The 27,578-nt window shown below is 43.6% G+C and overlaps 1 protein-coding gene across 2 annotated transcripts; it reads right to left on the bottom strand.

The window, feature by feature from the left end:
- Positions 1-27,578, bottom strand: SNX1 (sorting nexin 1). Of its 2 annotated transcripts, XM_035131271.2 has the most exons (15): positions 27,367-27,576; positions 21,227-21,329; positions 17,691-17,827; positions 17,083-17,149; positions 13,507-13,550; positions 11,868-12,009; positions 11,121-11,199; positions 9,658-9,733; positions 7,808-7,921; positions 7,351-7,444; positions 6,110-6,315; positions 2,542-2,685; positions 2,131-2,211; positions 913-984; positions 1-436 (listed from the first exon to the last, which is right to left on the bottom strand). In XM_035131271.2, the coding sequence occupies exons 1-15, from the start codon at positions 27,484-27,486 to the stop codon at positions 386-388; spliced, it is 1,530 nt and encodes a 509-aa protein (XP_034987162.1). In that variant the 5' UTR covers positions 27,487-27,576; the 3' UTR covers positions 1-385. The 2 variants fall into 2 exon arrangements, with proteins under 2 accessions (XP_034987162.1, XP_034987163.1); XM_035131272.2 differs by lacking the exon at positions 2,131-2,211 and having other exon boundaries at positions 27,367-27,578.

Below are 27,578 nucleotides of genomic sequence, written 5' to 3'. Positions count from 1 at the left end.
CCTGATTTTAAGTTTTATTACATAGTCGTCATGGCACCACAGGAGTCACAGGAAGCATTCCTGGGCCCAACATCAAAGTCCAAAAAATACACAATAACCCCTGCCCATTCTCCGCTCCCTACAGCGGGTCTTGGCTTGTTAAGCAGGGGACTAGTCTCTTCAATAGGAAAATATATATGTTTGTGTGTGTGTGTTTGTGTGTGTGTATATATATATATCTGAACCTAAATGAAAAAATATACAGTTAGAAGAAGAGTTACTAGCTGGGGAAACTGCTGCGTTGCTTGTGGAGTCTATCAGCTCTGCAGGATCCATCTGAAAGGCCAAGAGGTATAATGTAGTAAAGGCAGAAACAGTCCCGGTTGCATGAATTTGCTTGGACTGGTTAGGAGATGGCCTTTGCCTCCGGTAGGAATGCATCCCAGTACTTCACAAACTGCATAGGAGACAAGAAAAAGGAAAAAAAATGTCAGCAAGGGAAACACAAGCTGCTCATCTAAAAGTATCTGGTAGCTCCCCCTCCCTTTACCACCCATCAAGGACTTTGGCCACTGAAGGGCTTTGTTCCCTTCCTTGGTTTTTTTAAAGTGGGTAACCAACATGGCCTTCAAACTGCTGGGACATCTTTCTTTAGGCAAGAAGATACAGCTGTGCTCTGCCTTGTGTAATGCACTGGAGAGAGTCTCTGTTGAAGGGCCACAGGGCAGCTATACTTTGTGGTCCTTTGGATTTCGTTCTCATATGGGACCCCACTAGCATTATGCACTGGATAGGAGCAAAAGCTGGACTCTGGTCTGACCCAGCAGGGCAACTCTAACGAGACAGATGAGTGTTTGTTCTGCAACATGTCTCCTGGGATAAATAGCCGGCAAATGATAAAAGTTGCAAGTACATGGCTGATTGCTCCCTCACCTGCTTCTGCGAATGTAACAGCGTCTCCAGGTATTTGGTCACATGAGTTTTGAAATCTTTCGTTTTCTCTTTCTGTAGACAAAGGATGTAAAAGATAATAATAATAATAATGAAGACTTAACCCTCCCAAGACTTAACTTAACCCTCCCAAGAGGAGGTTGTAGCAAGTCTTTTGGCTTGATACTGAAGGCATCCTGCTTTGTAGACAGCTGCATGCCCAATTAAACAAACAAAACAAGCTTTGCCTATTGATGCCACAAAACCAATCAACCCCCAAGATGCCACATAAATTATCTTACTGTAACAGAACAGTGACATCTGCTTTGAGCAGCAGGAACAGGCAGACATAAGGTTTGCAGATCTACCTTATTTCTAACCAGAACCTTGCACCAAAGACAGGTGCACAATAGCAATTAGTTAAGGAGGCAGATATGTACTTAGAACTAGCAGGGTGCCTGCAGAGGAATTGGTTTTTAGTACTAGTACTGAAGCTCAGAACTTACACTGCAGCATCTATACCAGCTTCTCCCCAAAGCAGTGCTGTTCTTTTAAAGCAGCCCAATCTAGAAAAGGCTTTTTGCTGTTGCTCCTGCTAAACTTAAACCAGAAACCTTGGCTCATCTACTGCAGAATCACCAAAAGATCCAACAACAGTTTCTAGCTGCTGCCCACTCCTGTTGTACAGTTTTGCCCACACTAGTTTCACGCTAGATTCTGAAGCCACCTAGATACCTGCAGTCCAGTCTCACAAGCTATCACAGGAAGACTGACCAGCATTTATTGGAGCTGCTTTGCAATGGAAGCTGAAACCTCCATGTTAAAGCGTTCAGTCATATCCAAATCTTTATGCTTTCCTTGACACAGAGACTACCAACTTCTGAAGAAGTGTGCATGCACACGAAAGCTCATACCAATGACAAACTTAGTTGGTCTCTAAGGTGCTACTGGAAGGAATTATTTCATTTTGTTTCGACTATGTCAGACCAACACGGCTACCTACCTACCAACTACTGTTTATCTGCTTTAGGACAAAGTTTATCAAATTAAGGGCAACGAAAGCAGAATCAAAGTCAAACCTAGTCATGAGACTTCTCAACTTCTCCAACCCAGCAATATCCCAGTTCAGAGTGGCAGGAAACCAGGTCCCCCTGGACTGCCAGCGCCGTGTTAAAGTGTCAAATTAAAGGAGTTCCAATGCACTTAATGCAAGTTCTATACCTCAAACCGCAACACCTCCTTCCGGAGAACTGCAGATATTCGTTCAAAGTCTCGCTCATATTGCGTCACACGAGATTCCCACTGCAGAAATGTGAAAAGGACAGATTGTCATGATGCAGAAGTGTGTGTGTGTACATCTTCCTTACACACAACCTGCCACTACACATTTTAACACCCTAGAACAGACATGTAAGCAGATATATAAAGATAAGGCTTTTGTTAAAACCATTGGGTTTCCGCCAGTAACTGGAGGGGCTCATCTCAGAAAGAACCATGCCATCTCTCCTTGCTTACAGAGGAAGATTTGGGTCATATAACCCTTCTGAGTTCCTCGGCGCTTATTAGGATAGGGAGACACACACAAAGAGGGATGGAGAGAGGAGACCTGTCAGGTTTGGGTGTCCCTCTCACCTCTGAGATCTCCTCTTTGGCTTGCTGAAGCTTGTCGGGTTTGTTGGCCCACAGCAGCCGAGCCTCTGTTTCTCGTTTCTTCTGCAGCATGATCTGGGCATCCTGCCAGCGCTGCCATGTCTTCATCCGCTGGTCAAAGGCACCCTGTTGGCAGGGAAGGGCACACCTTCAGAACGAGTCTCTCCTCCACCAGGCAACACCACACACAACAATGGGTTAAATCAGAGCATCAAAAGACCCTCCAGCGCATGATATGCTTCCAACACAATGGCTGCATCTTCAGTGGAATGGAAGAAATAGCCTTGGGAGGCTGGTAACTCAAACAAAAACACGTTGAAAAGGAGAGAATTGAGTTTGCATATGAATTAAGATGGAAAAGAAGAGTTTCTGTGGGAATGACTGTGCAAGCAGGCAGAGGACAGTAACTTTCAGGGATAAGAAAATGCAGTTACACAAAACTTAGAAAGAAAAATGAAAGATTTAAATTACTATAACCTCACTTGTTTTTATTTGATATAATTTTGTTTTATCTATATGCAGGAGTCGGTAATGGGACAGCTGATGGTTGAGAAATTCGCTAAAAAAGGATGTTAGTTAGAGATAAATCTGGAAAATAAGCAGCATTTAAAAGGGGAAATAATGGAAATATCTGAGAGAATGGGAAGCCAGTTTTTGAAAAAAATGTATTAAATTAGTTTTAATTTGGCGCTGTTGTGTTATAAATTTGAAAAACAAAAATAAAAATTGGCACACCCCTCCACCTCCAACACATGTTGTGGACAGTGGAGCAGCAGGATGAGACCTGGGTGTTCCACACTCATCAATGCCAGAATAGCAGAGAGTTGTTGTTTTGATTACCCACAGACTCATTGCTATTCTGGAATCTGAATGAAGGGATCATGGGAATGGCTAGAGACAATTTAAAATGCCCTTGTCTAATATTAGCTAGCTGAACAGCCTAGTCAAGAACAGTAGCACTGCAAAAGCAGATCATTAAATAATTGATAATAACAATAATAATTTATTATTATTTATACCCCACCCATTTGGCTGGGTTTCCCCAGCCACTCTGGGTGGCTCCCAACATAATATTAAAAATAGAATCAAACATTAAAAACTTCCCTAAACAGGGCTGCCTTCAAATGTCTTCTAAAAGTCAGATAGTTGTTTATTTCTGGATTCCGGTCCGTCGCGCTGGTGAAGAAGGACGCAGGGACTTCGTGCTCCGAAGTCCCTGGCCTCGCGGAGGGGGGGGGAAGTCCGCAGAGCGAGCGGACTCCCCATAAAAACATCGGGAAGAGTGTCCCGGTGACTCACGCACCCAGCGGCTGCTCCATGCGCGATTCCTCCGCTGCCCGAGAGCTCAGTAGAGCGATCGAGAGCCAGCGGAGTGGAGTCGCGGGAGCCATTTTGGGTTCCAACTTACCTCCTAGAAGCGAAGCTCCGAGTCCTTACCCGGCAAGCGGCGGATTCTTCCAAGAAAATAAAAGATCTCTACAAAGTAAGTGAATCTCCATTTGGACTTTAAAAATATTAATCTGGAAAATAGGGGGAGATTCCAAAAAAACGGAAGTCGATCTCTTCCTAATGGCTAATTGGGAGGTGCATTAAATATTCTCAAGCCGAAAGGGAAAAAGTTTTCGGATTGTGGACCCGAGAGAAAGAAAGACTTTTCCAACCCTTCTCAGCCCCCGAGGCCGGCACCCCTTGAGGTACAGCATTAATAAGGGGAAAGTGTTTTGACAGCTGTCAAAAGCTGTCAAGCTGTTAAAAGATTAAGAAAATCTATTATACTGCTGTGGATGGTAAAATTCGTTTGAAGATGAGGCAGAAGTATTCTAATTGGAATTAGGACTTGATTTGTGATGGAGTTAAAGACAAAGGAGAAGATTAGCCAAGATGGAGCCGACCGTGTAACAGGAAGGAATTTTCCAGCACCCTTTGTCCCCTATCTCCTGTCTGCTTGTGGTTAAGAGAACTATGAAAACAAAGTATTCTCAAGCCTTCCAGGAGGCTGTGCTGAACTATCTACAAATATGGGAGGATATCTATAAGGAACGGCAACATCCTAATTCACCATCAATGGAGATTGAGGTTCAAGATCAGGACTTAGAGGACAATTTTGATTCTGAGACTGTGTATGAGGAGCAACAATTTGATGATAATTCTGAAGGTGATCTGGACCACAAAAAATATCTTTTGGATGAGGCAAAACAAGGAATTGAAAAGGAAGAACAGGACGATAATGAGAAGCAAAGTGAAATGAAGATCAATGGAAATGAGGAGCTTGAAGGGACTGAAACGTGGAGTTGTGTCACTGAGGGATGGGAAGGGCAGGGGGAGGGGGGAACAAGGGCCTGGAGCGGGAAGTGGGAAAGAACTGGTGTGGGGTGAGAATTTTAGTTAAAAGGTTTTTTGGTTCCTGAACAACGGTTTCTGAAATCTTGGCTTGTTAAAGGAAATGCTGATCCAATTGGGGGAAAAGACATCGGGAGAGGGGAAGGAGAGTGTTTTAAAGTTTAAGGTTAAGATTTTGATTAGAGATGTGATAGTATATAAAAATTGAGTTTTCTGGAGGGAGTTAGAAGAATGGTTGAGGGAAGAATTTTTAGATTAATATTAATATGTTTGTGTTTAGATAGGTGTTTGGGTAGAGAGCTGCCCGTTTTCCTCTCTTTGCTCGGAGGCACCCAGTGGCAGGGGGTGCTCTGGGGGGAGGGGAGGGGGTGGAAGGAAACCCAGACACAAAAATGGATCCTTTGAAGTGCTGGGCCCCACGGGTTCCTCTTGTGGCAGGAGGGGGCCCGTGGGAGGACAGCACGAAGAAGGAGGAGGAGGATTAAGTTAATATTATAAGAATAAGATTTTGAAATAGAATAGAAAACCCGCCATAATGAATTAGAGAAGTTAGGTAAACCAGGAGGAAGAGAATCGAGGAAGTCACAATTACAATGTCAAGAAAATAAGAATTGGGAATTTATAATTTTTCTTTTCTTCTTCTTCTTCTTTTTGTTGTTGTTGTATTGTTAATCTGCTATGTTGAAGAAATAGCTGGGGGGAAACCAATCCTCAGAGCTCCTCCATCCCTGTCCGTTCAGTGGCAGGGAGGGGATGAGGGGGGAGGAGGGAGGGGGGAGGCCAAACCCAGCTTATAATGGACCCCTTTGATTCTCAACGCCCACGGGTACTACTGGTGGCAGAAGTGGACTTGTGGGTGGAGGGAAAATGAAGGGACAGAGTCTACACAGTATGTTTGGTTTGTCTTGTTTGTATAAAAACCAATAAAAATTATTAAAAAAAGATAGTTGTTTATTTCTTTGACCTCTGATGGGAGGGCGTTCCACAGGGCAGGTGCCGCTACCGAGAAGGCCCTCTACCTAGTTCTAACTTGTGTACAGCGACACACCTGGGTTTATTCAGAGCACAGACTTATTGTTTGTATCTCAAGATACTGGGGCCAGGCCTGAAAGCATTCTGAATGCAGCAGGCCTGCGGCTCTCAAGCCCATGACTAGGAACATAGGCGTTACACATCAACACATTTAAGCTTCTTGTCAAGGCATTCTCACCCTCACAACAGAAAGAAGGCGAATGTAGTCACTCAGGAGCTCAGCCAGGAGGAAGAAGTCACTGTTGGCCTGTTCTTGGTGCAGCTGTTCAATCTTCTCTTCCACCTCAGCCAGCTGGGAGAGTGCCCGGGACATGGCGGTGTTGTCCTCTGAACTCCCCAGCATGGCTAAACTCTTGGCAAACTGACCCGTATTCAGTGACAGTTCTGGTGGGTGGAACAGAAAGCATTACGTGCAGCAGGAAACGTGAGAAACTAAGCCAGCCAAAGATCACCCTTGGAAATGCAGCAATTGGTCACACAATCCACTGGCTTGCACCTCACTGTTTGGTATTTTGGGGTTTGCTGCAGCTGGCGACTGAAGGTGCTACAGAAAGTAAGGACCTGTATTACAGTTTGCCACATGTTATGCCAATAATTGCATGTTGCTATTTGCCATGTGGCAGCCTCCCATGCCCCTGGAAGCTCTTTGCCTTCAGTAGCTATTACCTATCACTGCCATGCAGCCCCTGGAAGGTTGCCCAGAATGAAATGTGCATGTTTGGGTTGAAAAAGGTTGCCCAGCCCTGATTTGCAGCACGATCAAGATGCTGCACAGAGATCTATAGAAGTCTTGCATAGTTTTTCAGCTTCACAAAGCAGGTGCCAGGAGCGAGCCCACAGTAATCACACTGTGCAAGCTGGAGTTAACTCTTTATTAGCAAAAACATGATCTGCACAAACTTGGCGGAGCATCAGGCCTCATGAGCACAGCAGCTCATCCCTGGTATGTCTTTCCCTATGGATCAGTTGCAGAGATTGAAAGCCCCCCACCTCCCCACAGCTGCCTAAGTGCCCTCCTCTCCAGGGTTTTCCCCAAGCAATCGGAGACTGCGCCTGTGTGAATCCAACCTCTCCTCTGCCCTTTCCCTGCCTCTTCTGGTTCTAGGAAACCGGGGGAAGCTTGTTGCAGCAGGAGGGGGAGACACCTGTGACTCTTCATGAGCCTGAATCATCTCTGCCTCCTGGCCTCCCTCCTCCCCTTCTTCAGCTTCTGCCTCTGATTCTGGACTGCTCTCTGCCACAGCCTCTCAGCTCACCATGTCCTGTTACCTCTTCTCAGTCCTCTTGCCTGTGACCACTCATCATTGTCCCACCACCACTGCCCGGGCTTTGAGCCTTCTCTGCTTGGTGGTTCCCCAACTGGTTCCTCCACTTCCCACCTGCGCCCAACCAGTCCATGGCAGCGAATTGCAACATTACCTTTCCTGTGATTAACTAGCAGTTCTACAACCGCATGTAGCTTCCGCAGGCGCTGCTCCTCACATTCTACCTCCTGAAGTTTCTCTTCAAACCACTGAAAGAGGTAAAACGACCAAGGTCTCATTTTAAGGGAAGTCAATGGGATATCCAGCTAGGCCTGGAAACATCGGTGTGGTGCCCTCCGGATGCTGTTAAACTCCCCAGTTAGCATGGAATACTTGGGGATGGTGCAAGTTGTGGTCCGCCAACATCTGGAAGCCGCCATGTTGACAACCCCTGAGATAGGTATTCACTTCCACAAACACTCCTCAAAGAATCTGAAGAAGTGTGCATGCACACGAAAGCTCATACCAAAATAAAAACTTAGTTGGTCTTTAAGGTGCTACTGAAGGAATTTTTTTATTTTACTCCTCAAAGAAATACATATATGTCAAACATACAGCTGTTAAAAACTTACGACATCTGACTCATTCATCTTGATGGTCATTTTGTTAACGGCATCAGTAGCTCTGTTGAACATCTTCAGAAGTCCAGCTCCACTCAGGGTCTGAGTGCCAACTGCTCGTGGCAACTGTAGGGAGAGTAAAGCCTGATAATCTACAGCACTGACAAACTGAGCTACTTGAAGTCTTATATTAAGAGGCCATGAAAGAAGCATGAAGTATAAATGGGTACCAGAGATATTCCAAACAGAGGCAGGCAGCAATGTTTGGCAGAAAATATCCCCGAGTTTTATACAGTTCAGAAAATGGAAGCATCAGCCTGTATTCTGTATTAGGAAAAGCCTCTTGAAAAATAGAAAAGGAGCTCCGATGCTCATCAATTGTGAATGGTGTTTCTTCCCATATAGAAACTGCTTCCTACCTATGCAACCCAGTAACAATGATAATAATAGTAATTACTTGTACCCCATCCATCTGACTGGGTTGACCCAGCCACTCTGGGCGGCTTCTAACAGAGTATAAAAGAACACAAAATACACCAGACATTAAAAGCTTCCCAATACAGGGCTGCCTTCCGATGTCTATGGAAAGTGGTATATTTGTTTATCTGTTTGATATCCTCTGGGAGGGTGTTCCATAGGGTGGGTGCCACTACTGAGAAGGCCCTCTGCCTGGTTTCCTGTAACTTCACTTCTTGCATTGAAGGAACCTCCAGAAGGCCCTCGGAGCTGGAACTCAGTGTCCAGGCTGAATGATGGGGTGGAGACGCTCCTTCAGGTATATAGGTAAACCCCAAGTGACCCAGAAGCTTTGGGAAACAAGTAAAACCAGTAGACCTAATTATAAATCATGCTTCTGGAGCTGCTAGGAATACATCTCTAGTGTCTCCAAACCCATGACTTGGCAGCAATGGAGGGATATTGTTACAGCTCCATTCCTAGAACACATTCCAAGTGTTCCCTGAACATATGGTTACTTATTTATGATTTGTGAACTGTGTATAGTGACTAGAACTTGCTTTCTTTCCTTTTTTAAAAAAGGAGAACAAGATACAACTAGGCAACTTTGTCGTGAGGATTCACCACAAAACCACACATTGACTGGAAAGCCTCATTTCACACCGGAACCAGTGAGCAAGGAAAGCAGAAACAAGCCGTGATACCTCAGCACGAAACCAGAGAGTTAAAACTAGGCCTACTTGTTGAGAAGTTGGTTACAACTACAGACAGCAACAAAGAGAAGAAGCTGTGGCCATGCTATGCATGGACGTGTCTAATATTAGCCCCACACAACTGCAAAAGCAGAAAGATAACTAAGCTAGCTCCATTCATTTCAATGGCTCTACTCCAAGTAAAGCTTTGCTGAATACCACCCAAAGAATATCGACAGAAAAGAAGCACAAGGCTTGCATAAGTAAGGGACCTCAAGAGCTTAGGGCTGGAGCACAAGATGATTAAAAAAAACAACCTCCCCTCAGTGTTATACACATCTAGCAATCCCTATGCCATCACTCCAGGAAGAACAGCCTGAAGTGGCATGGAGTAAGTCGCAGTCAATCTGTATCAGGTGTCACATGTGGCTCACCAAATTGGGGCAAGACCAAGTGGCCCAAGAGCAGCTGACTAGAGGGAGAACAAGCAAGTGGTTTCTCTGTTTTGAGAGAAGCTGGACAAGAGGTTTGTGCCTTTCTACCTCCTCTGCAGCTCACCAATGTGTCCGAGAGTACAAGTTCGTTCCGATCGAGAACATCTACAAAATGAATTCCTCAAGAGTTTTACCAAATGTTAGATAAATAAACCAGGCCCCAAGTGCAGAAACACTTTGCAGACAAGTGTTGTGCACTCAGGTAGGGCAGCAAACCAACCTCATCTTTTTCCAAGAATTCCCTGACATCTGGGTCCTGCAGCATGGTTGGATGGTTGACCGTTCTTTGAAGATACCTGTGGGAGAGGAAAGTATGAGGCCAGGCTCCCTTCATTTGGCATTTCTTATTTTCAAAAAGGTGTGTGTGTGGGGGTGCACATTGACATCACAACATTCAGGACAGTTGGAATGTGTGGAATTTGCATTTTGCCCCGATTCACAAACAAGGGAGGAGGGTGTGGAATGTGTGGTGGCAGCTGTTAATGGAGAAGGAGACTTGAATGAGAGGGATGTTTAGGTTGGCATGATGGGCAAGATGCCTGTTTCAGCTTGAAAACGGCTCTTTAGACGGCAAGCAGCAGGATTCTGGGCTTAGAATCAGGTGATGGAGTTGAGCTGCGTGACTGCTCTTGGCGGGGGAGATAGGAGACTGGGGGAGCAGCAGTGCTGGTGAAAGCTCAGCATCAGGCAAGATGTGCAAGGGTGACATTTTGGAAGTGAATTTCAGAAGCCAAGCTCTAGCCATCTCCACCCCCAGCCAGCATCAAGAGAGGTAACTTATTCAGGGAAAGACTATGGGGTGCAGCCTTGGCAAAACTGCTGGCTAGCAGGTTTGCTCTCCAACTCATTTGAGAGGCACACTCCTAGATAAAGAAAGGTAACAGAGCAAAACATGTGATGTCTTAAAGGAAGGTGACCCTTTTGCAGTCTGCATCACTGAAAGCAAAAGTGTAACAAAGCAGAACAAGAACTGGAACGGTGCCTGCTTCCTCTCTCACTTCCCCACCCAATGAGAGATACCTGAACCTGCTTTTGATTTTAATGATCTTCGCCAGCCCCTGTTTTTTTATCAGAATTTAACTTCAGCTAGTAGGATCATGCTAGAAGAGGTTTGTTTGTTTGTTTGTTTTAAAAGGTATGGTTACAGAGAATGTTCTGTAACTGATGGAAATTCACAGGATGATGACCCTGAGGAATTTTAAGAAAAAGCATGCTTTGTTAAAGTCAGCTTGAAAGCAAAGGAGGTGCTTTCTTTATTAGGCTGAAGTCAGAGGATTTGTTCTCAGAAGTCAAGAACGAAAAGGAAGCTGCGTTTTGTATTATGAATTATTTCAGGCATTTCTTCCAAAGTTTTCAATATTTGCTCCTCTGACAACACAAAGGAGAAAGGTTAAAGCTCTATGACTGTCTTCCCCAATCTGATGCCCTCCAGATATTTTGGATGGCAACTTCCATCACCCCCACCTAGGCATATGGCTAGGAAGGCCAGAGCGATCTCTGCTTGGGGATTGGGAGAGCTGCTGCCATTCAGAGAATACTAGAGGGACCAATGAACTGACTCCATACATGGCAGTTTTTCCTCAGTAAACAGCTTTACATAGCAGAGTAGGCCAAGTGAACAGCTTACCGTGGCCTTTGACAAGGGTCAACTACGGCAGACAGTTACGTGCACGGAGTGATTACCTTTCTAAGGCAGCTCGACGTTTTTCTAGGAATTCTGTGGAGGAAGAATCTTCTTTCCCAACTTTTACTTTGGTCATTCCTAGAACAAGAATGAAGCGATATGGTCAGCTGTACCTGTGCTGCACCTTCAGCTTCCTCTCGCTGTGGCTTTAACAGGACAAGCATGTCCTCGGTGCAGCACCTGAGCACCCATGTGAAGAAAACGGCTCTCCACTCTGCAAGCACTGTGCGCAACTGACTCCAACAGTGCAGAGCAAGTCAAAGAGCCAGAAAGGCATTATGACAACAGCACAGGTCACATGAACACTTGTGAGTCCAGAAGGGCATTGCTCTCTATAGAAAGCCACAACATTCTGTGTAGAGCCCAAAGGCAGAAGTGCTACAAGAGGCTGAGAGAGGCACATGGAGTAGTAGAGAACTGCAGGCGGAAGCTGGCAGTGAAACTTCACCAGTACCAGAGATGCAATACTGTATTAGGAAGGAAGTTGGGTATGCCTTATGTGTTTATTGCTCTCTGCCAAACAAAGAGCAACCAACAATTACACGCACAAGGACAAGGTGGGCTGATGATGCTTTCTTGTTGCACAGTGTCATGCTTTTAAAAGGCCACTGGTATGTTTTAAGTGTTAATAACCTTGGAAAGGTTAAGATCACAGTATCAAGGGCACCTCAATTACAATGATGAATTGAAAGCAGAGAGCAGAGGTCTGCAGAGATGTTGCTGGAAGAGTGACTGACCAACCTCACCTATCAAACTCTTCTCAGGAGGTGGGGGGACGATGAATCCATTTTGTGTGTGCTTCTCTGATAGCTTCTCATACAAGCCCAGGAAGTCGCTGAATCTCCTCTTCACAGAGAACTGCTTATTCCTGAACATTGGCAAAGTGGTCTGAGGAGGACACAATGACACCATGTTAACATGGAGCATCCTGGATCAAGTTATATTTTACAAACACATGCATGTGCATAGAGATGCTTTGCTTGCAGAATTCTTGAAGCTATAAAAATAAACCATTCTTTGCCACTGCTGCGCTGCCACCACACACAACGCTGGCAAGCATGAATTTTACATGCTGCAGTCCTTTGACTGCTTACCTGGGAGTAAACCGCTTTGAAGACAAGAGGACTGAACTCTGAGTAAAACATACTTAGGATTGTACCGCTAGAATATGAAAGGCACTACATATAGTAAAGGTAATGAACAGTTCACATTATTAACTATATATATGAAGCTGCTGCCCTCCAAAGGATACAATAATTCTACTGAAACAAGGCTGTGACTTGGTTTATGCCACGTTGCTTCCCTTTGAATATGCCATATCAAACTGTCCTCCACCACAGAAAACTTGTAAAAATGGTTTGCCATGCAGCATGAAGAAGTTATGTTCAGAATCAAAGACTCCCATGAAACTTTGGATCCTGCCCGATATATTTTTACTCATTTGCAGGAACAGGAGAAACACAGGTTGGAAACAGAAACCACCAGCACTGTGGCTGGGCTGCAAATGGATGAGCGGATTTAACTCACCAACTCCTTGCCTTTAAACTGATCAACTAAACTGAGTAAATGAGATGGGCATGTGACTAAAGATTCCAGAGCAGACGCTTCAAGATATTCATGAAAAATATTAAGAAAAGCTTTCTGTTAGGAGCTTCCCTCTTACTGAGATTTACTCAGAACCATGCGAGCATTAAAAAGCCCTTTAACTCTCAGCTCCAGAAATTTAAGTTGGCCTCAGCTGAGCAAAGCAAAAGTTGACCAGTCTACTGGTGTAACTAGGTCTTCACGTTCTATTTCTTAGCCATTAACTGGAATGTTGTCATGTTGAAGAAGAGACTCGTGTAAGAACTTGCACATCGCTATTAAAATAGTTTTCAATCATGCAAAAAAAATTTTTTTTTATTAAGAAGTTCAGTTTTTCTATATCATGTAGACAGGAGTGCCTGGCGTGCTATGGTCCATGGGGTCACGAAGAGTCGGACACGACTAAACGACTAAACAACAACAACAACAACAACAAATATCATGTTTTGATGTGTGTGTCTGGGGGTGGGGGGAGAAGGCCTTTCCTCTGAACGTTTTGCTGCATCTTACTGTGTTTTCAGTATTTTCCTTCAGAATGTACTCTCTGGAAGCCACAGGAGTCTGACTCCTCTGCTTCTTCCCTGTAAGGCCAGCAGCAATCAATACAGGAAGGGTAGGAAGGGAAATGGCTGAGTGTGCTACCCCAAGAAACTTGTGTGTAATCAGTCAATTGAAAAGTGCATTGACTACCCAAGGTTTGCAGTGCAATACCAATGGAAAAGCAATTTAAGCAGAAAGCCAACTGAAAGGAACTTTGCATTAATTGGACTTGGTGCTACCAAGAAAGGGAGTAAGACATACCTGTGTCGACACTTTGTAGGCCACATAGGCATTCATACCATCTCCTATGGGAAGGAGGAGAAAGGAAGGAAAAATTCAGTTGTCTCTAGCACACTGCCATACTGAAGCTGTGGGGATGCCTCCTCCTAGTGGGCTCTTGGTAAACTGATTAATGGAGGCTGCTGCCCAGGATAGCTGAAGAATCTCTGCTGATTGTTTGAGGGTCATGTCACGTATTGCAAACTAGCTTTGATCTTATCACATGGCTGTGGATTAGCCTATGTACCTTATGCAAGGTTCTTAGTGCAATCGTGGTGTTTACAAGTGTTCAAAGCACATTTGAAGCATACTGAACTCCACACCATTTCAAGGCATGAAGTGACCTTGAGAAATTAAGAATCAGGGTTGGTGGGGTTTTTTTTTTGGGGGGGGAGGTTTGAAAAAGCTGTAAGCAGAAGTCCTGCTTAGCTCCCAAATGGCTTATGCTGTTCTACTGGGTCAAACCCTAGGATTTTGCTTTTTAGAAAACTGTCAGGAAGACAATCCTCCAATATTGAATTCTACATTACCTGCAACAACTCACGCTTCCATAATGGCTGGGAAACTGCATTTCAGCCTAGCAAGGTGATGCAATTTATCTGAAGCTGAACGTAAATTTACCAAACTAGCAAGTACAGTTCCGGAGCCCCGTTCGCATCCAGAGCAGTACGGAACCTGAAGCACCAAATCTGCACATGCTCACCATGGGATCCGGCACTTCTACGCATGACGTCATTTGGCAGGTCTGCGCATGCGTGAATCGCCGAACCCAGAAGTAACCCGTCCCAGCACTTCCGGGTTCGGCGAGTTTGTAACCCATGATGTACGCAACCTGCAGTGAACGTATGGTATGACTGTATAGAAAAAGGGATGTGAAGCTAAAATGGCAGCAAGTGAAAAGTTATATGCACTAAACAATGAATCAATTTAAAAGTGAGATAGTTAAGCAATAGCTCTGGCCAAGAAGTTCCCGGGCAGCAGAGTGAATCACAAGCTGAGCCATGTGATGTTGTAACAAAGGCATGCAGAATTCTGGGCTGCATCTCATGTTTCCTATATCAAAAACATTTGGAATTCAATAGGCTACTGCTGGAATAATAATACTGTATGTGCATCAGCTGATTTTGTTGTGGAGGGGGGGAAAACAGTGAACCATAGAAGACTCTAGAAACAAGGTTGCAATGAAGATTTCAGAAAAGCATGGTAGTTTGTAATACTGTAAATAAAGTTTACTAAAACAGAGTGTTAGTTCTGGCAAGCAAGTGAAGAAGAAAACAGTTAACCAGTCAAGGATGAAACATTCTGAACATTTCCCATTTCACTGAATAAATAAGCCCCACTTTCCCACTTTCCTATCTTGCTAGTCATCCCCCATGTATGGAGGTGATTCAAGATGATCCAGGAGGTCTCCTTCAGCTATCCAACCATGCAAGCTACAAGATGTACAATAGTTGAAGCTTGCACAATAGTGGCTCCTCAGTAGTGCCAAGTACTGTCTCTACTTCCTACAAAGATGAGTCTAACATAATAATTAGTGACTTGTTATACTGCTAGGATCTGGGAGAGCTCTGCACATCTGCCCCAGGCTGAACAATTAAGTGGCTGTTATGGCACTGAAGGCAATTTTTTTTATAAAAAAAGAACACACGCAGGATGCTGGCCGAAGAATCCCTTCACTGCACACGGCTTGCTTTTTAGAACACTGAAAGTCTAAAAGCAAGTAGCATGAATAGATACAAAATTCTTTTTGCAGAATCCTTTCCCGTAATAAAATCTGCAGGATCTGTGCAGCTGCAGTAAAAGATACATGACAAATTATCTATGCAAAATAGCTGCATCTCAGCCAGTCTTGAAATATTCCTCTCCAAAAAGTCAATTCTTGCTGTTGCTAGGTGAAAACGGTGCACATGCTTTGAATGCCTGCAAATTGGAAGCTGGTTGTATTAGGTCAGGACTTAGGAGAACGGTCGTGTACATTCAGCCAACAGCTGCAAGGAAGGTGTCAGCCGGCACACCTTCCATGTGTACATTTGAATTTCAAGGTTCCTGTACACCAGCTCCCAACAAACAAACTGCTGCCTCTCATTTAAGTAGCATTTTTGGGAATTGGGACACAAGAGTAGCTGAAATGCAGGTATTGTTTTAGGCAAGGTCTTGTATTCAGGGCCCAAGTTGCTTTTTAAAGCACAAGGCTTTTTAAAAATGTTGAGCAGTTTAAAGAGCACCACAGAAATTCAGGAGTGAGAGGGATGACACTGAACGAACTGCTATACTGCTGCTTCACCCCTCTATAGAGCTGTGCATCAGTCAAAAGCCTCTGGAATCAGATTAAAATCTAAATATTCAGGCTATTATTATTCAACAGGCACAAAATGTAATTTAAAAGGATTATCTGTTGCTTGGAAAACATGCTCAAAGCAGTAACTTCAGCACCTGCAGTAACAGAACACAATAGCCTTAAGCTTCTGGTCAAGAACACAAAATATGAGACCATCCAGCTTCAGAATGGGCATCTACTGTACAGCCTTATTACACTTGAACATATACAAGTTAAGAAACCCAGGTGATCCATTCACTAAGAAACCAGAATCCTTTCTATTGGGTATAGTCGGGAAAGAGATTCCCAAGAAAAATGTTAATTTCTTTATGTATGCCACAACGGCGGCAAGAGTATTATTGGCCAAGAACTGGAAGTCCCATGAACTACCAACAGTGGATGATTGGCAAATGAAGATGATGGAGTATATGGAAATGGCAGAGATGACCGGGAGAATTCGCGACCGGGGAGAAGAAGCGACAGAAGAAGAGTGGAAAGATTTTAAAATTTATTTTAAAAAATATGCTAAACTTGTATATTGAGATTAGATTTAGAAGTGTAGAGAAGCTGTGGATTTGGGAATTAGGAAGTAAATAGAGGTATGTGAGATTTGAAATGGTAAGGAATTTTTATTAAAAAAATGCATTGGAAATTGCTAAAGATAAGAGAGAAATGAACCGCAGATCGAGGGAACTCGAGGAAGTCCCCATATACAATGTTAAAGGAAAAAGGATTGTGTATTTGGATTTTTGTGTTTTCTTTTTATTGTTATGTTATTGTGTTTTATTGTGTTGTTTGCTTTTGCTGTTTTTCTTTCTTGTTGTAAAACTAATAAAAATTATTTGAAGAAAAAAAAAACCCCAGGTGATTTATGCTGTTACTAGCCAACTATCACCTACAATGGCACAGAAGGGGAGTGGGAAGTTAACACAGTAATTTATGCAGTTTTTCCCTTGACAGTACTATTCTATCACATTTTTGGCAACAGGAAAAACTTCAGAAACAAGAAGCTTTTGCAGATTCTTGCACTGCCGTTCTACACAGGAAGCAAGAGCAAAGTATTGAAGCTGATCCATAACAGTAAGTGATGGGGGTTGACAGTTCAATCAGTGCAGTTCTGAGCTCCACCAGCGAAAGCAGAACTTTATTACCAGCCTTGCCTCAGTCCGGAAGGCAATACACATACCCATGCAGCTTTCCCCTTCAATTATGTCAAGTATTTCCATTTCATAGTGACTCACCAATTTTCTCAGGATCACTCACTTCCACTGAAAGTTCAAATTTGTCTTCCTGTTCCTCTTCTTCCAACTGTAAGAGAAGTACATTCAAGTCAGTTAACCCAGGGAGTTCTGTCAGGACCTGTATCAGGCACAAAATAATATTCACATTTGTGTGTATATTAAATATTGTGTGAATATTAAAAGAGTTAGGGGGTAGACTGAAGGCTACAGCATGTAGAGCTCATTCATGTTCAATACATAAAAACATAATTTCTAACATAGTACCACAGCTCTGAAGTATCCTCTCCAAAAGCATTTCTATAGAATCTGTTTCCTTAAAAATTATCTCCTAAAATTCCTTTTTGTAAGTTTTTTTTTCTTTTTGTGAGGTTCAATAGGGTTCCCCCCCAAAATATTATTTATATATAATTAACAAAATAGTAAATGCTGTAAGCTTTAAAGTTGCAAGGCAGGATATATGTATTTTAAATATTACCTGTTAGATGTGGGTATGAAATTAGCTTAGGGTTGTAGCAGGCTATTCACAATAGTCACCAAGATTCACCCTTCCCAGGTTGATATACAATATATAACTGACTATATGACTAGCCAATCACAGAAATACATACCTCCTCATAGGTTTTTGACTGTGGCTTAGAAGGCAAATTTGCTGTTTTCTCTAAAGAAGGGACAGAGCTGATCACAGTAGCCATCTCTTTCTTCTGGTTGTTTTGTGTGCTATCAAGAGACAACTCTACAGTGGCATCTGAAAGAGGATAAGATTTATAACTGGGGGCAGAGAACCGGAATGGCTTATAAAAAATCAAGAAATATGTTGAGTTTTTCTAGGCCACAAGAACTGTATCAGGAAGAGCTACTAGACATTATCCTCCCCAATTCCAGCCTGTATGGCAGGCTTTCAAGTTAGAGATTCGCTGTAATCTTTGGCATTAAAATCTGATCAAGGAATATAAATATGCAACTATAATGCTGCTGCACTCCTTCTTTGTACTAGGCCACAACACCAATTCCTGCTCTTTCTGGATAGATTTATGGTGAAATAATAGCCTAAGTCATACTGCATACCATAAGAACATAATAGCCCCCTGGATCAGGCCAGTGGTCCATTTAGTTCAGTATTCTGTTCTCACAGTGGCTACCCAGATGGCCCAAGGAAGACTGCAAGCAAAACCTGAGCGCAACAGCAATCTTCCCTCCTGCAGGTCCAAACAAGAGTCATCCAGAAGTATGCAGCCTTCAGCAGTAGATGTCAGGACTGCACTGAGAAGCCACCTGAAAGCTGTCATTTAGGTTATGTATAAACTTTGTTTTCTTCTCCAAACTTATTTTATATACTTTTTCAAAATACCAAAACAAGAATAAACTTCATTTTGTTAGCAAACAGGTCCTATCAGTTCCCAAACGATTTGAAAACAAATGGCCAGTTGTCAGTTTAAAAAGAAGAGGAACATGTGTAAATTGTGGTCTGGACCTAGGAACATATCTAAGCACACGTACGACAGATGAAGTGTTTGGGTTTCCTGTTTGGGAGCTTTCATGTTTCAAGTATAGTTTAGTATGAAGACTTGAGGGCCTGCTAATTTCACTTCCTTTAATTAACCTAAACACAGAGCAGCTAACTAGCCTGGGCATAAGCACTCCTTGGAGAACATGCAATTATCACAAAATTGTCCTAATTTGAACATGTAGAATTACCAGAATTAGAAATACCATACATTTGTTCCAACTAGCTTTCAGCTAGTTAAATACTCTAAGGCAAAGGTAAAGGGGACCCCTGACCGTTAGGTCCAGTTGTGGACGACTCTGGGGTTGCGGCGCTCATCTTGCTTTACTGGCCGAGGGAGCCGGCGTACAGTTTCCGGGTCATGTAGCGAACCAGAGCAGCACACGGAACCACCATTTACCTTCCCGCCAGAGGTATTTATCTACTTGCACTGCGGGCTTTCAAACTGCTAGGTTGGCAGGAGCAGGGACGGAGCAGCGGGAGCTCACCCCGTTGCAGAGATTCGAACCACCGACCTTCTGATCAGCAAGCCCTAGGCTCTGTGGTTTAACCCACATAGCCTGGTTTAAATCTACAATGATCCTCCTTGGCTCAGATTTACGTGTCTAATATTGTTGTTGTTGTTTAGTCGTTTAGTCGTGTCCGACTCTTCGTGACCCCATGGACCAGAGCACGCCAGGCACTCCTGTCTTGCACTGCCTCCCGCAGTTTGGTCAAACTCATGTTCGTAGCTTCGAGAACACTGTCCAACCATCTTGTCCTCTGTCGTCCCCTTCTCCTAGTGCCCTCAATCTTTCCCAACATCAGGGTCTTTTCCAAGGATTCTTCTCTTCTCATGAGGTGGCCAAAGTATTGGAGCCTCAGCTTCACGATCTGTCCTTCCAGGGAGCACTCAGGGCTGATTTCCTTAAGAATGGATAGGTTTGATCTTCTTGCAGTCCATGGGACTCTCAAGAGTCTCCTCCAGCACCATAATTCAAAAGCATCAATTCTTCGGCGATCAGCCTTCTTTATGGTCCAACTCTCACTTCCATACATCACTACTGGGAAAACCATAGCTTTAACTATACGGACCTTTGTCGGCAAGGTGATGTCTCTGCTTTTTAAGATGCTGTCTAGGTTTGTCATTGCTTTTCTCCCAAGAAGCAGGCGTCTTTTAATTTCGTGACTGCTGTCACCATCTGCAGTGATCAAGGAGCCCAAGAAAGTAAAATCTCTCACTGCCTCCATTTCTTCCCCTTCTATTTGCCAGGAGGTGATGGGACCAGTGGCCATGATCTTGGTTTTTTTGATGTTGAGCTTCAGACCATATTTTGCGCTCTCCTCTTTCACCCTCATTAAAAGGTTCTTTAATTCCTCCTCGCTTTCTGCCATCAAGGTTGTGTCATCTGCATATCTGAGGTTGTTGATATTTCTTCCAGCAATCTTAATTCCGGCTTGGGATTCATCTAGTCCAGCCTTTCGCATGATGAATTCTGCATATAAGTTAAATAAGCAGGGAGACAATATACAACCTTGTCGTACTCCTTTCCCAATTTTGAACCAATCAGTTGTTCCATATCCAGTTCTAACTGTAGCTTCTTGTCCCACATAGAGATTTCTCAGGAGACAGATGAGGTGATCAGGCACTCCCATTTCTTTAAGAACTTGCCATAGTTTGCTGTGGTCGACACAGTCAAAGGCTTTTGCATAGTCAATGAAGCAGAAGTAGACGTTTTTCTGGAACTCTCTAGCTTTCTCCATAATCCAGCGCATGTTTGCTATTTGGTCTCTGGTTCCTCTGCCCTTTCGAAATCCAGCTTGCACTTCTGGGAGTTCTCGGTCCACATACTGCCTAAGCCTGCCTTGTAGAATTTTAAGCATAACCTTGCTAGCGTGTGAAATGAGCGCAATTGTGCGGTAGTTGCAGCATTCTTTGGCACTGCCCTTCTTTGGAATTGGGATGTAGACTGATCTTCTCCAATCCTCTGGCCATTGCTGAGTTTTCCAAACTTGCTGGCATATTGGGTGTAGCACCTTAACAGCATCATCTTTTAAAATTTTAAACAGTTCAGCTGAAATATCATCACTTCCACTGGCCTTGTTATTAGCAATGCTTTCTAAGGCCCATTTGACTTCACTCTCCAAGATGTCTGGCTCAAGGTGTCTAATATTATCACCACCTAATATTATCAACTTAGCATTCATATAAATGGTCGTACAAATGTTCCCATGTGTTATGCTGTAAGTCTTACTCCCAACCCCCCACCCCATGTTGCAGATGGGGACACAGAGGCTGAGATCACCTACTTGAGCTTGTGGTAAAAGCAAAATTCAAACTAGAGATTTCTTGATCTGTAGCTCACTCTTTGCCACTACAGCACAACTTCTGAGCTCGTGTCCAGAGATTTTCTATAGGAGAGATCTAAAACCCAATTTCTGCAAAAGGGTTAACAGCAAAAGACTGCTGTAACTGCTACATGGGTTTTAGCAGAAGAATATCAGCAGACAGTCTTGCTTGCAAAGTTAAGGTGTTTATTTCTCGCAACTCTAACATAACACCTTAACACAAAGCACCTCTTCTCCTGTGCAACTGGAGAATCCACAGCAGTGCATGCCTTCTTAAGAACTTGCACCATCACACCTGGTAAGAAGACATACCTGCGAATAGGTCCTGATCATCCTGTTCCTCCTGAACACCATTTTCTGTGGAGGTAGTTCTTACTGGTGCAGGCGACTCTTTCTTAGGTGACATTGGCTTGCTCTAAGAAGAACAGACAACAATTATTATACATGTTACAAAGTTAAATCTGTTATTGAAGTATATGCCCACAGAAGCCTGAAAAAATATATTGCATGCCTTCAGCCACATGGATGCCATGGGTTTCACAAAACTCTGCCAACTTTACCAAATGTACATTTATTTTGCAAACCCAATGTTTTTCAAACCCTTATTATTATTATTATTTTTTATAAAAAAAACCCTTCCCATTTCAGTATATTAAGTATGTTTCTTCTCAGCAGCTATGAAGAATAAAAGTCAAAAAAGTTTATTTGGGGCAGAATTAATAATGCATTCATTGGTGCATTTTACACTATTCTGCCATTGTAGCGCTGGCTTATAAAGGTCCACTGTTTCCCAACAGCTTTCTGAAGACACAATACTCTGGTATCTGGAGACAGCACTTACACTGTTTGCAAGGCTGAGTTGCTAATTCCAAAATAAATAAATAAAATAGCAGCATGAACGGGGTCACAGACCCAAGAGGCACCATGGCTGAGGCTAGAAGTCAGACTCTTTGTTGCCAGAGCAATGAGCTGCAGGAGCAAGGCTTGCTGACGACAAACAAATCCTTGGAAGGCTTCACCCCCCTGCAGCTCTGCCAGAGCCATACAGCTTCAGAAGAAGTTCTTCCGTTGCATGCGCTCCCTGAAGTTTTAAGTTGCAGGAACTTGATTGGAAGTTTGAGGCTGCAAGTTTCTGCACCCTTTTATTCTGTATGAAAAGACACAGCTCATGGCAACATGTGGCTCTATAGTTAAATAAGGCTGTATTGTTCCCCAAAATACAGTGTTGTGAGCCTTAGCCCATTCTTCTGCATTTCTGTAGCAGTAAGAGCTAGAAATATGGTAAGGTAAAGGTAAAGAGACCCCTGACCATTAGGTCCAGTCGTGACCGACTATGGGGTTGTGGCGCTCATCTCGCGCTATTGGCCGAGGGAGCCGGCGTACAGCTTCCAGGTCCTGTGGCCAGCATGACAAAGCTGCTTCTGGCAAACCAGAGCAGCACATGGAAACGCTGTTTACCAATACTGAGCAGAGTAAAGTTAGCCTTTCTGCCAGTTCTAGTCTTTTTGGTGAAGTTTTGCAAGTTTTGCATGATTTCTACAGAGATTGAGGAACTTCCGGCATCATGCTTACTGATTCTTTCCAGGCAATTGGTGCCACAGAGTTCTTCCTCACCCCCTACCAGGAATCTGAATTTCAAGTTCAGCTCCTTTTATGTAAGTATCTCAAAGCCATTCATTATTTTAGGTTTTGCAGTTTATCACATACAGACAGTAGGGAATCAAGAGATAAAAGGAACAACTGGCAAGTTTGGCCTTGGAGTTCAAAATGAAGCAGGGCAAAGGCTAATAGAGTTCTGTCAAGAGAACAAGCTGGTCATCACAAACACTCTCTTCCAACAACACAAGAGACGACTCTACACATGGATATCACCAAATGGGCAGCATCGAAATCAGATTGATTATATTCTCTGCAGCCAAAGATGGAGAAGCTCTATACAATCAGCAAAAACAAGACCTGGAGCTGACTGTAACTCAGATCATCAGCTTCTTATAGCAAAATTCCAGCTTAAACTGAAGAAAGTAGGAAAAACCACTGGGCCAGTAAGAATACACAGTGGAAGTGAGGAACAGGTTTAAGGATTTAGATTTGGTGGACAGAGTGCCTGAAGAACTATGGATGGAGGCTCGTAACATTATACAGGAGGCAGCAACGAAAACCATCCCAAGGAAAAGGAAATGCAAGAAAGCAAAATGGCTGTCCAACGAGGCCTTACAAATAGCGGAGGAGAGGAGGCAAGCAAAATGCAAGGGAGATAGGGAAAGATACAGGAAACTGAATGCAGATTTCCAAAAAACAGCAAGGAGAGACAAGAGGGTCTTCTTAAATGAGCAATGCAAAGAAATAGAGGAAAACAATAGAATGGGGAAAACCAGAGATCTGTTCAAGAAAATTGGAGATATGAAAGGAACATTTCGTACAAAGATTACCATAATCAAGGACAAAAGTGGTAAGGACCTAACAGAAGCAGAAGACATCAAGAAGAGGTGGCAAGAATACACAGAGGAATTATACCAGAAAGACATGGAGGTTTCGTACACCCCAGGTAGTGTGGTTGCTGACCTTGAGCCAGACATCTTGGAGAGTGAAGTCAAATGGGCCTTAGAAAGCACTGCTAATAACAAGGCCAGTGGAAGTGATGATATTCCAGCTGAACTATTTAAAATTTTAAAAGATGATGCTGTTAAGGTGCTACACCCAATATGCCAGCAAGTTTGGAAAACTCAGCAATGGCCAGAGGATTGGAGAAGATCAGTCTACATCCCAATTCCAAAGAAGGGCAGTGCCAAAGAATGCTCCAACTACCGCACAATTGCGCTCATTTCACACGCTAGCAAGGTTATGCTTAAAATTCTACAAGGCAGGCTTAGGCAGTATGTGGACCGAGAACTCCCAGAAGTGCAAGCTGGATTTCGAAAGGGCAGAGGAACCAGAGACCAAATAGCAAACATGCGCTGGATTATGGAGAAAGCTAGAGAGTTCCAGAAAAACGTCTACTTCTGCTTCATTGACTATGCAAAAGCCTTTGACTGTGTCGACCACAGCAAACTATGGCAAGTTCTTAAAGAAATGGGAGTGCCTGATCACCTCATCTGTCTCCTGAGAAATCTCTATGTGGGACAAGAAGCTACAGTTAGAACTGGATATGGAACAACTGAGTGGTTCAAAATTGGGAAAGGAGTACGACAAGGTTGTATATTGTCTCCCTGCTTATTTAACTTATATGCAGAATTCATCATGCGAAAGGCTGGACTAGATGAATCCCAAGCCGGAATTAAGATTGCCGGAAGAAATATCAACAACCTCAGATATGCAGATGACACAACCTTGATGGCAGAAAGCGAGGAGGAATTAAAGAACCTTTTAATGAGGGTGAAAGAGGAGAGCGCAAAATATGGTCTGAAGCTCAACATCAAAAAAACCAAGATCATGGCCACTGGTCCCATCACCTCCTGGCAAATAGAAGGGGAAGAAATGGAGGCAGTGAGAGATTTTACCTTCTTGGGCTCCTTGATCACTGCAGATGGTGACAGCAGTCACGAAATTAAAAGACGCCTGCTTCTTGGGAGAAAAGCAATGACAAACCTAGACAGCATCTTAAAAAGCAGAGACATCACCTTGCCGACAAAGGTCCGTATAGTTAAAGCTATGGTTTTCCCAGTAGTGATGTATGGAAGTGAGAGCTGGACCATAAAGAAGGCTGATCGCCGAAGAATTGATGCTTTTGAATTATGGTGCTGGAGGAGACTCTTGAGAGTCCCATGGACTGCAAGAAGATCAAACCTATCCATTCTTAAGGAAATCAGCCCTGAGTGCTCCCTGGAAGGACAGATCGTGAAGCTGAGGCTCCAATACTTTGGCCACCTCATGAGAAGAGAAGAATCCTTGGAAAAGACCCTGATGTTGGGAAAGATTGAGGGCACTAGGAGAAGGGGACGTCAGAGGACAAGGTGGTTGGACAGTGTTCTCGAAGCTACGAACATGAGTTTGACCAAACTGCGGGAGGCAGTGCAAGACAGGAGTGCCTGGCGTGCTATGGTCCATGGGGTCACGAAGAGTCGGACACGACTAAACGACTAAACAACAACAACATACAGACTGTTACCTAAAAGAAACATTTCTTTCTGGAAACATAAGACCTAATAAACATGGACTAACTATGACTCTTAGCCAATTAGCTGCATCTAGATAAGACAAGACACCGGCTGCAAAAAAGGGGCTCCTCAAGCAGAATTCTATGCCCTGTTTGCAAGTTCCCTTCACATTAACTTAAGTTTGGTAGCAGTAATCTTCTAAAAAAGGAATCGGGATAAGACAATTTTGCTAAAAACTTAATTGCACCAAACTTTTTCCATCACATCAATTATATTCCATCAAATGATGAACATCCCCAGGACTGGTCAAAGGATGAACATGGGTATAGTTTTTTGCATGCAGTAAGACAGCCTTTTAATGGTAAAAATTGCCATTATCAGCAACGGTAAGAATGTGAATCAGTAGATTAAAGTTATCCTCCTTTTGAGCAATTAACCATAAAGTAAATTCAAGTTCTTTCAGACTAAGGAAGAGGGTAACTGTTCAGTAGAAAACACCACTGACTCAAGATGCAAAAGTGACAGAGAGTGTTTAAAGACTAATCAAGTACAGTGGAACCTCGGTTTATGAACACCTTGGTTTATGAATTTTCGGTTTACGAACGCCATGGACCCATCTGGAACGGATTAATTCACTTTCCATTACTTTCAATGGGAAAGTTCGCTTCAGTTTATGAATGCTTCAGTTTATGAACAGACTTCCGGAACCAATTACACCCATGCTTCGGGTTAAGTACGCTTCAGGTTGAGTACTCCGCGGACCCGTCTGGAACAGATTAATCCACTTTCCATTACTTTCAATGGGATAGTTCGCTTCAGTTTATGAACGCTTCAGTTTATTAACAGACTTCCGGAACCAATTGTGTTCATAAACCGAGGTACCACTGTATGCTTTGTTGCTTGTCTCTGGCATTTTTGTATTGTTTTATTTTGCTATGGCTGTATGCTAACACAATAAAGGTTTGAATTGAATTTGACTAATCAAGTGTATGACCTAGTATTCTAGCAGAATTGTAATATAAAACAAGCCTCAAAGTAAACAAATTTCATTTTAAGACAAGGAGTAGCAGCAAATCTCAGGAAGAATACACAATATACGGTATGCTCTTATGCAGCATGGGATTTAGAGAGCTTCCTATGAAGTCTTATTAGCAAAGAAAGGCTACAAAACAGAGAAAAGATGATAGATTAAGTAGCTACAGAGAGGTAACATATTAGGCTGCTGCTATGCTGCAACAGACAAAACTGGGGATTGAAACCTAGACCTGAACTCAACCCAAGTCTAGAATTTAGATCAAACAGTCAACACCAGTGGGTCCTCCAGCTCATCCAAATGAGGGGGAAAGATCATTTTATGTTCTAGATTTAAACTGCTTCCAAGCCTCCACCATGCAACAGATTCATAACATAAACCCAAGATTTTATTTCCCATCAGGATATCCTTACAATCAATCTGCAGCATTCTGAGAGGAAGCCATGCCCATTCTATTGCAGGAAAACCAATAAAGAACCTTGTGGCACTTTAAATGCCACCAGGTTTATCATAACACATCTTCAAGGAACATAATAAAGGAAAACTGCATAAATGGGCTACCCTCCGAAGGCAGGTGCCTATACAGGAAGGGGGAGGGGAAATGGTTAAGATATTCACCATTTAGCCCTTCCAGCTTCACATGCATGATTCTTTATAGAATTCGTACACCGTCTTTCACTGGAAGGTCACAGGGCGCCCTCCAAGATAAATGCATAACACAAAATGCACGACGAAAACAACACAAGCAGACCAACAGCACCTTCCCCCTCGCATGCACGGAAAGATACACCCACACCCTTGCTTGACAACTTCGTGAAAACTAAAGAAGTGGGCAGTTTGTAGCCCGCGAAAGCTTGCACTACCGTTAAGTTTGCAATCCTACACACAGAGTTTCTCATAACATATATATATATATATATATATATATATATATATATATATATATATATATATATATATAATTATGATTTTCAGTTTTATACATTTCAATAATTTTAGTCTTTTTAACATTTCAAAACTTGACTTCCTCCCCCTCCCTCTTTCTGCGGTTCCTTCAATTTATTTTTTAATATTTTCTGCTACACACACACAAAATTTCCGGAGTAGCAAAGCCCCACTGAACCCAGCGAGGCTCCGCTTCGGGCGAGACGATGCACGGGCGCATCGGACCCGCCGTGGCACCTCCTCGCCCTTGGCCAAGTCTGCAGAAACTTCTCAAGCAAGGCAGCGCTGAGGGGAAGACGACTGACAAGACGGGGTTTTTGGTGGTGGGGGTCCCAGCAGGGGGAGGGAGGGAGGGGCGCCCTCCTGAGGAAGCCACTCACGGAGCTGCCGGTGAAAATGTCCTCCCCGTCCGAGTCGCTGCCCGCCTCCGGGGCGCCCGCAGGCTCCGCCGCGGGGAAAGGCGGAGGCAGCCGGTCCACAGGGGAGCCTCCCGACGCCATGTCGCCGCCACCCGCGGAGGCCACTTCCGGCTCCCGCACAGCCCCGCCGGAAGCGGCAACAGGCGGCTTATGGGGAGAGGAAAGCCCGCGGC

This window comes from Zootoca vivipara, chromosome 14 (assembly GCF_963506605.1).
Source record: "Zootoca vivipara chromosome 14, rZooViv1.1, whole genome shotgun sequence".
Lineage (NCBI taxonomy): Eukaryota > Metazoa > Chordata > Lepidosauria > Squamata > Lacertidae > Zootoca > Zootoca vivipara.
Note: the sequence above shows the minus strand (reverse complement) of the source record. Positions and strands in the feature narration are given on the sequence as shown.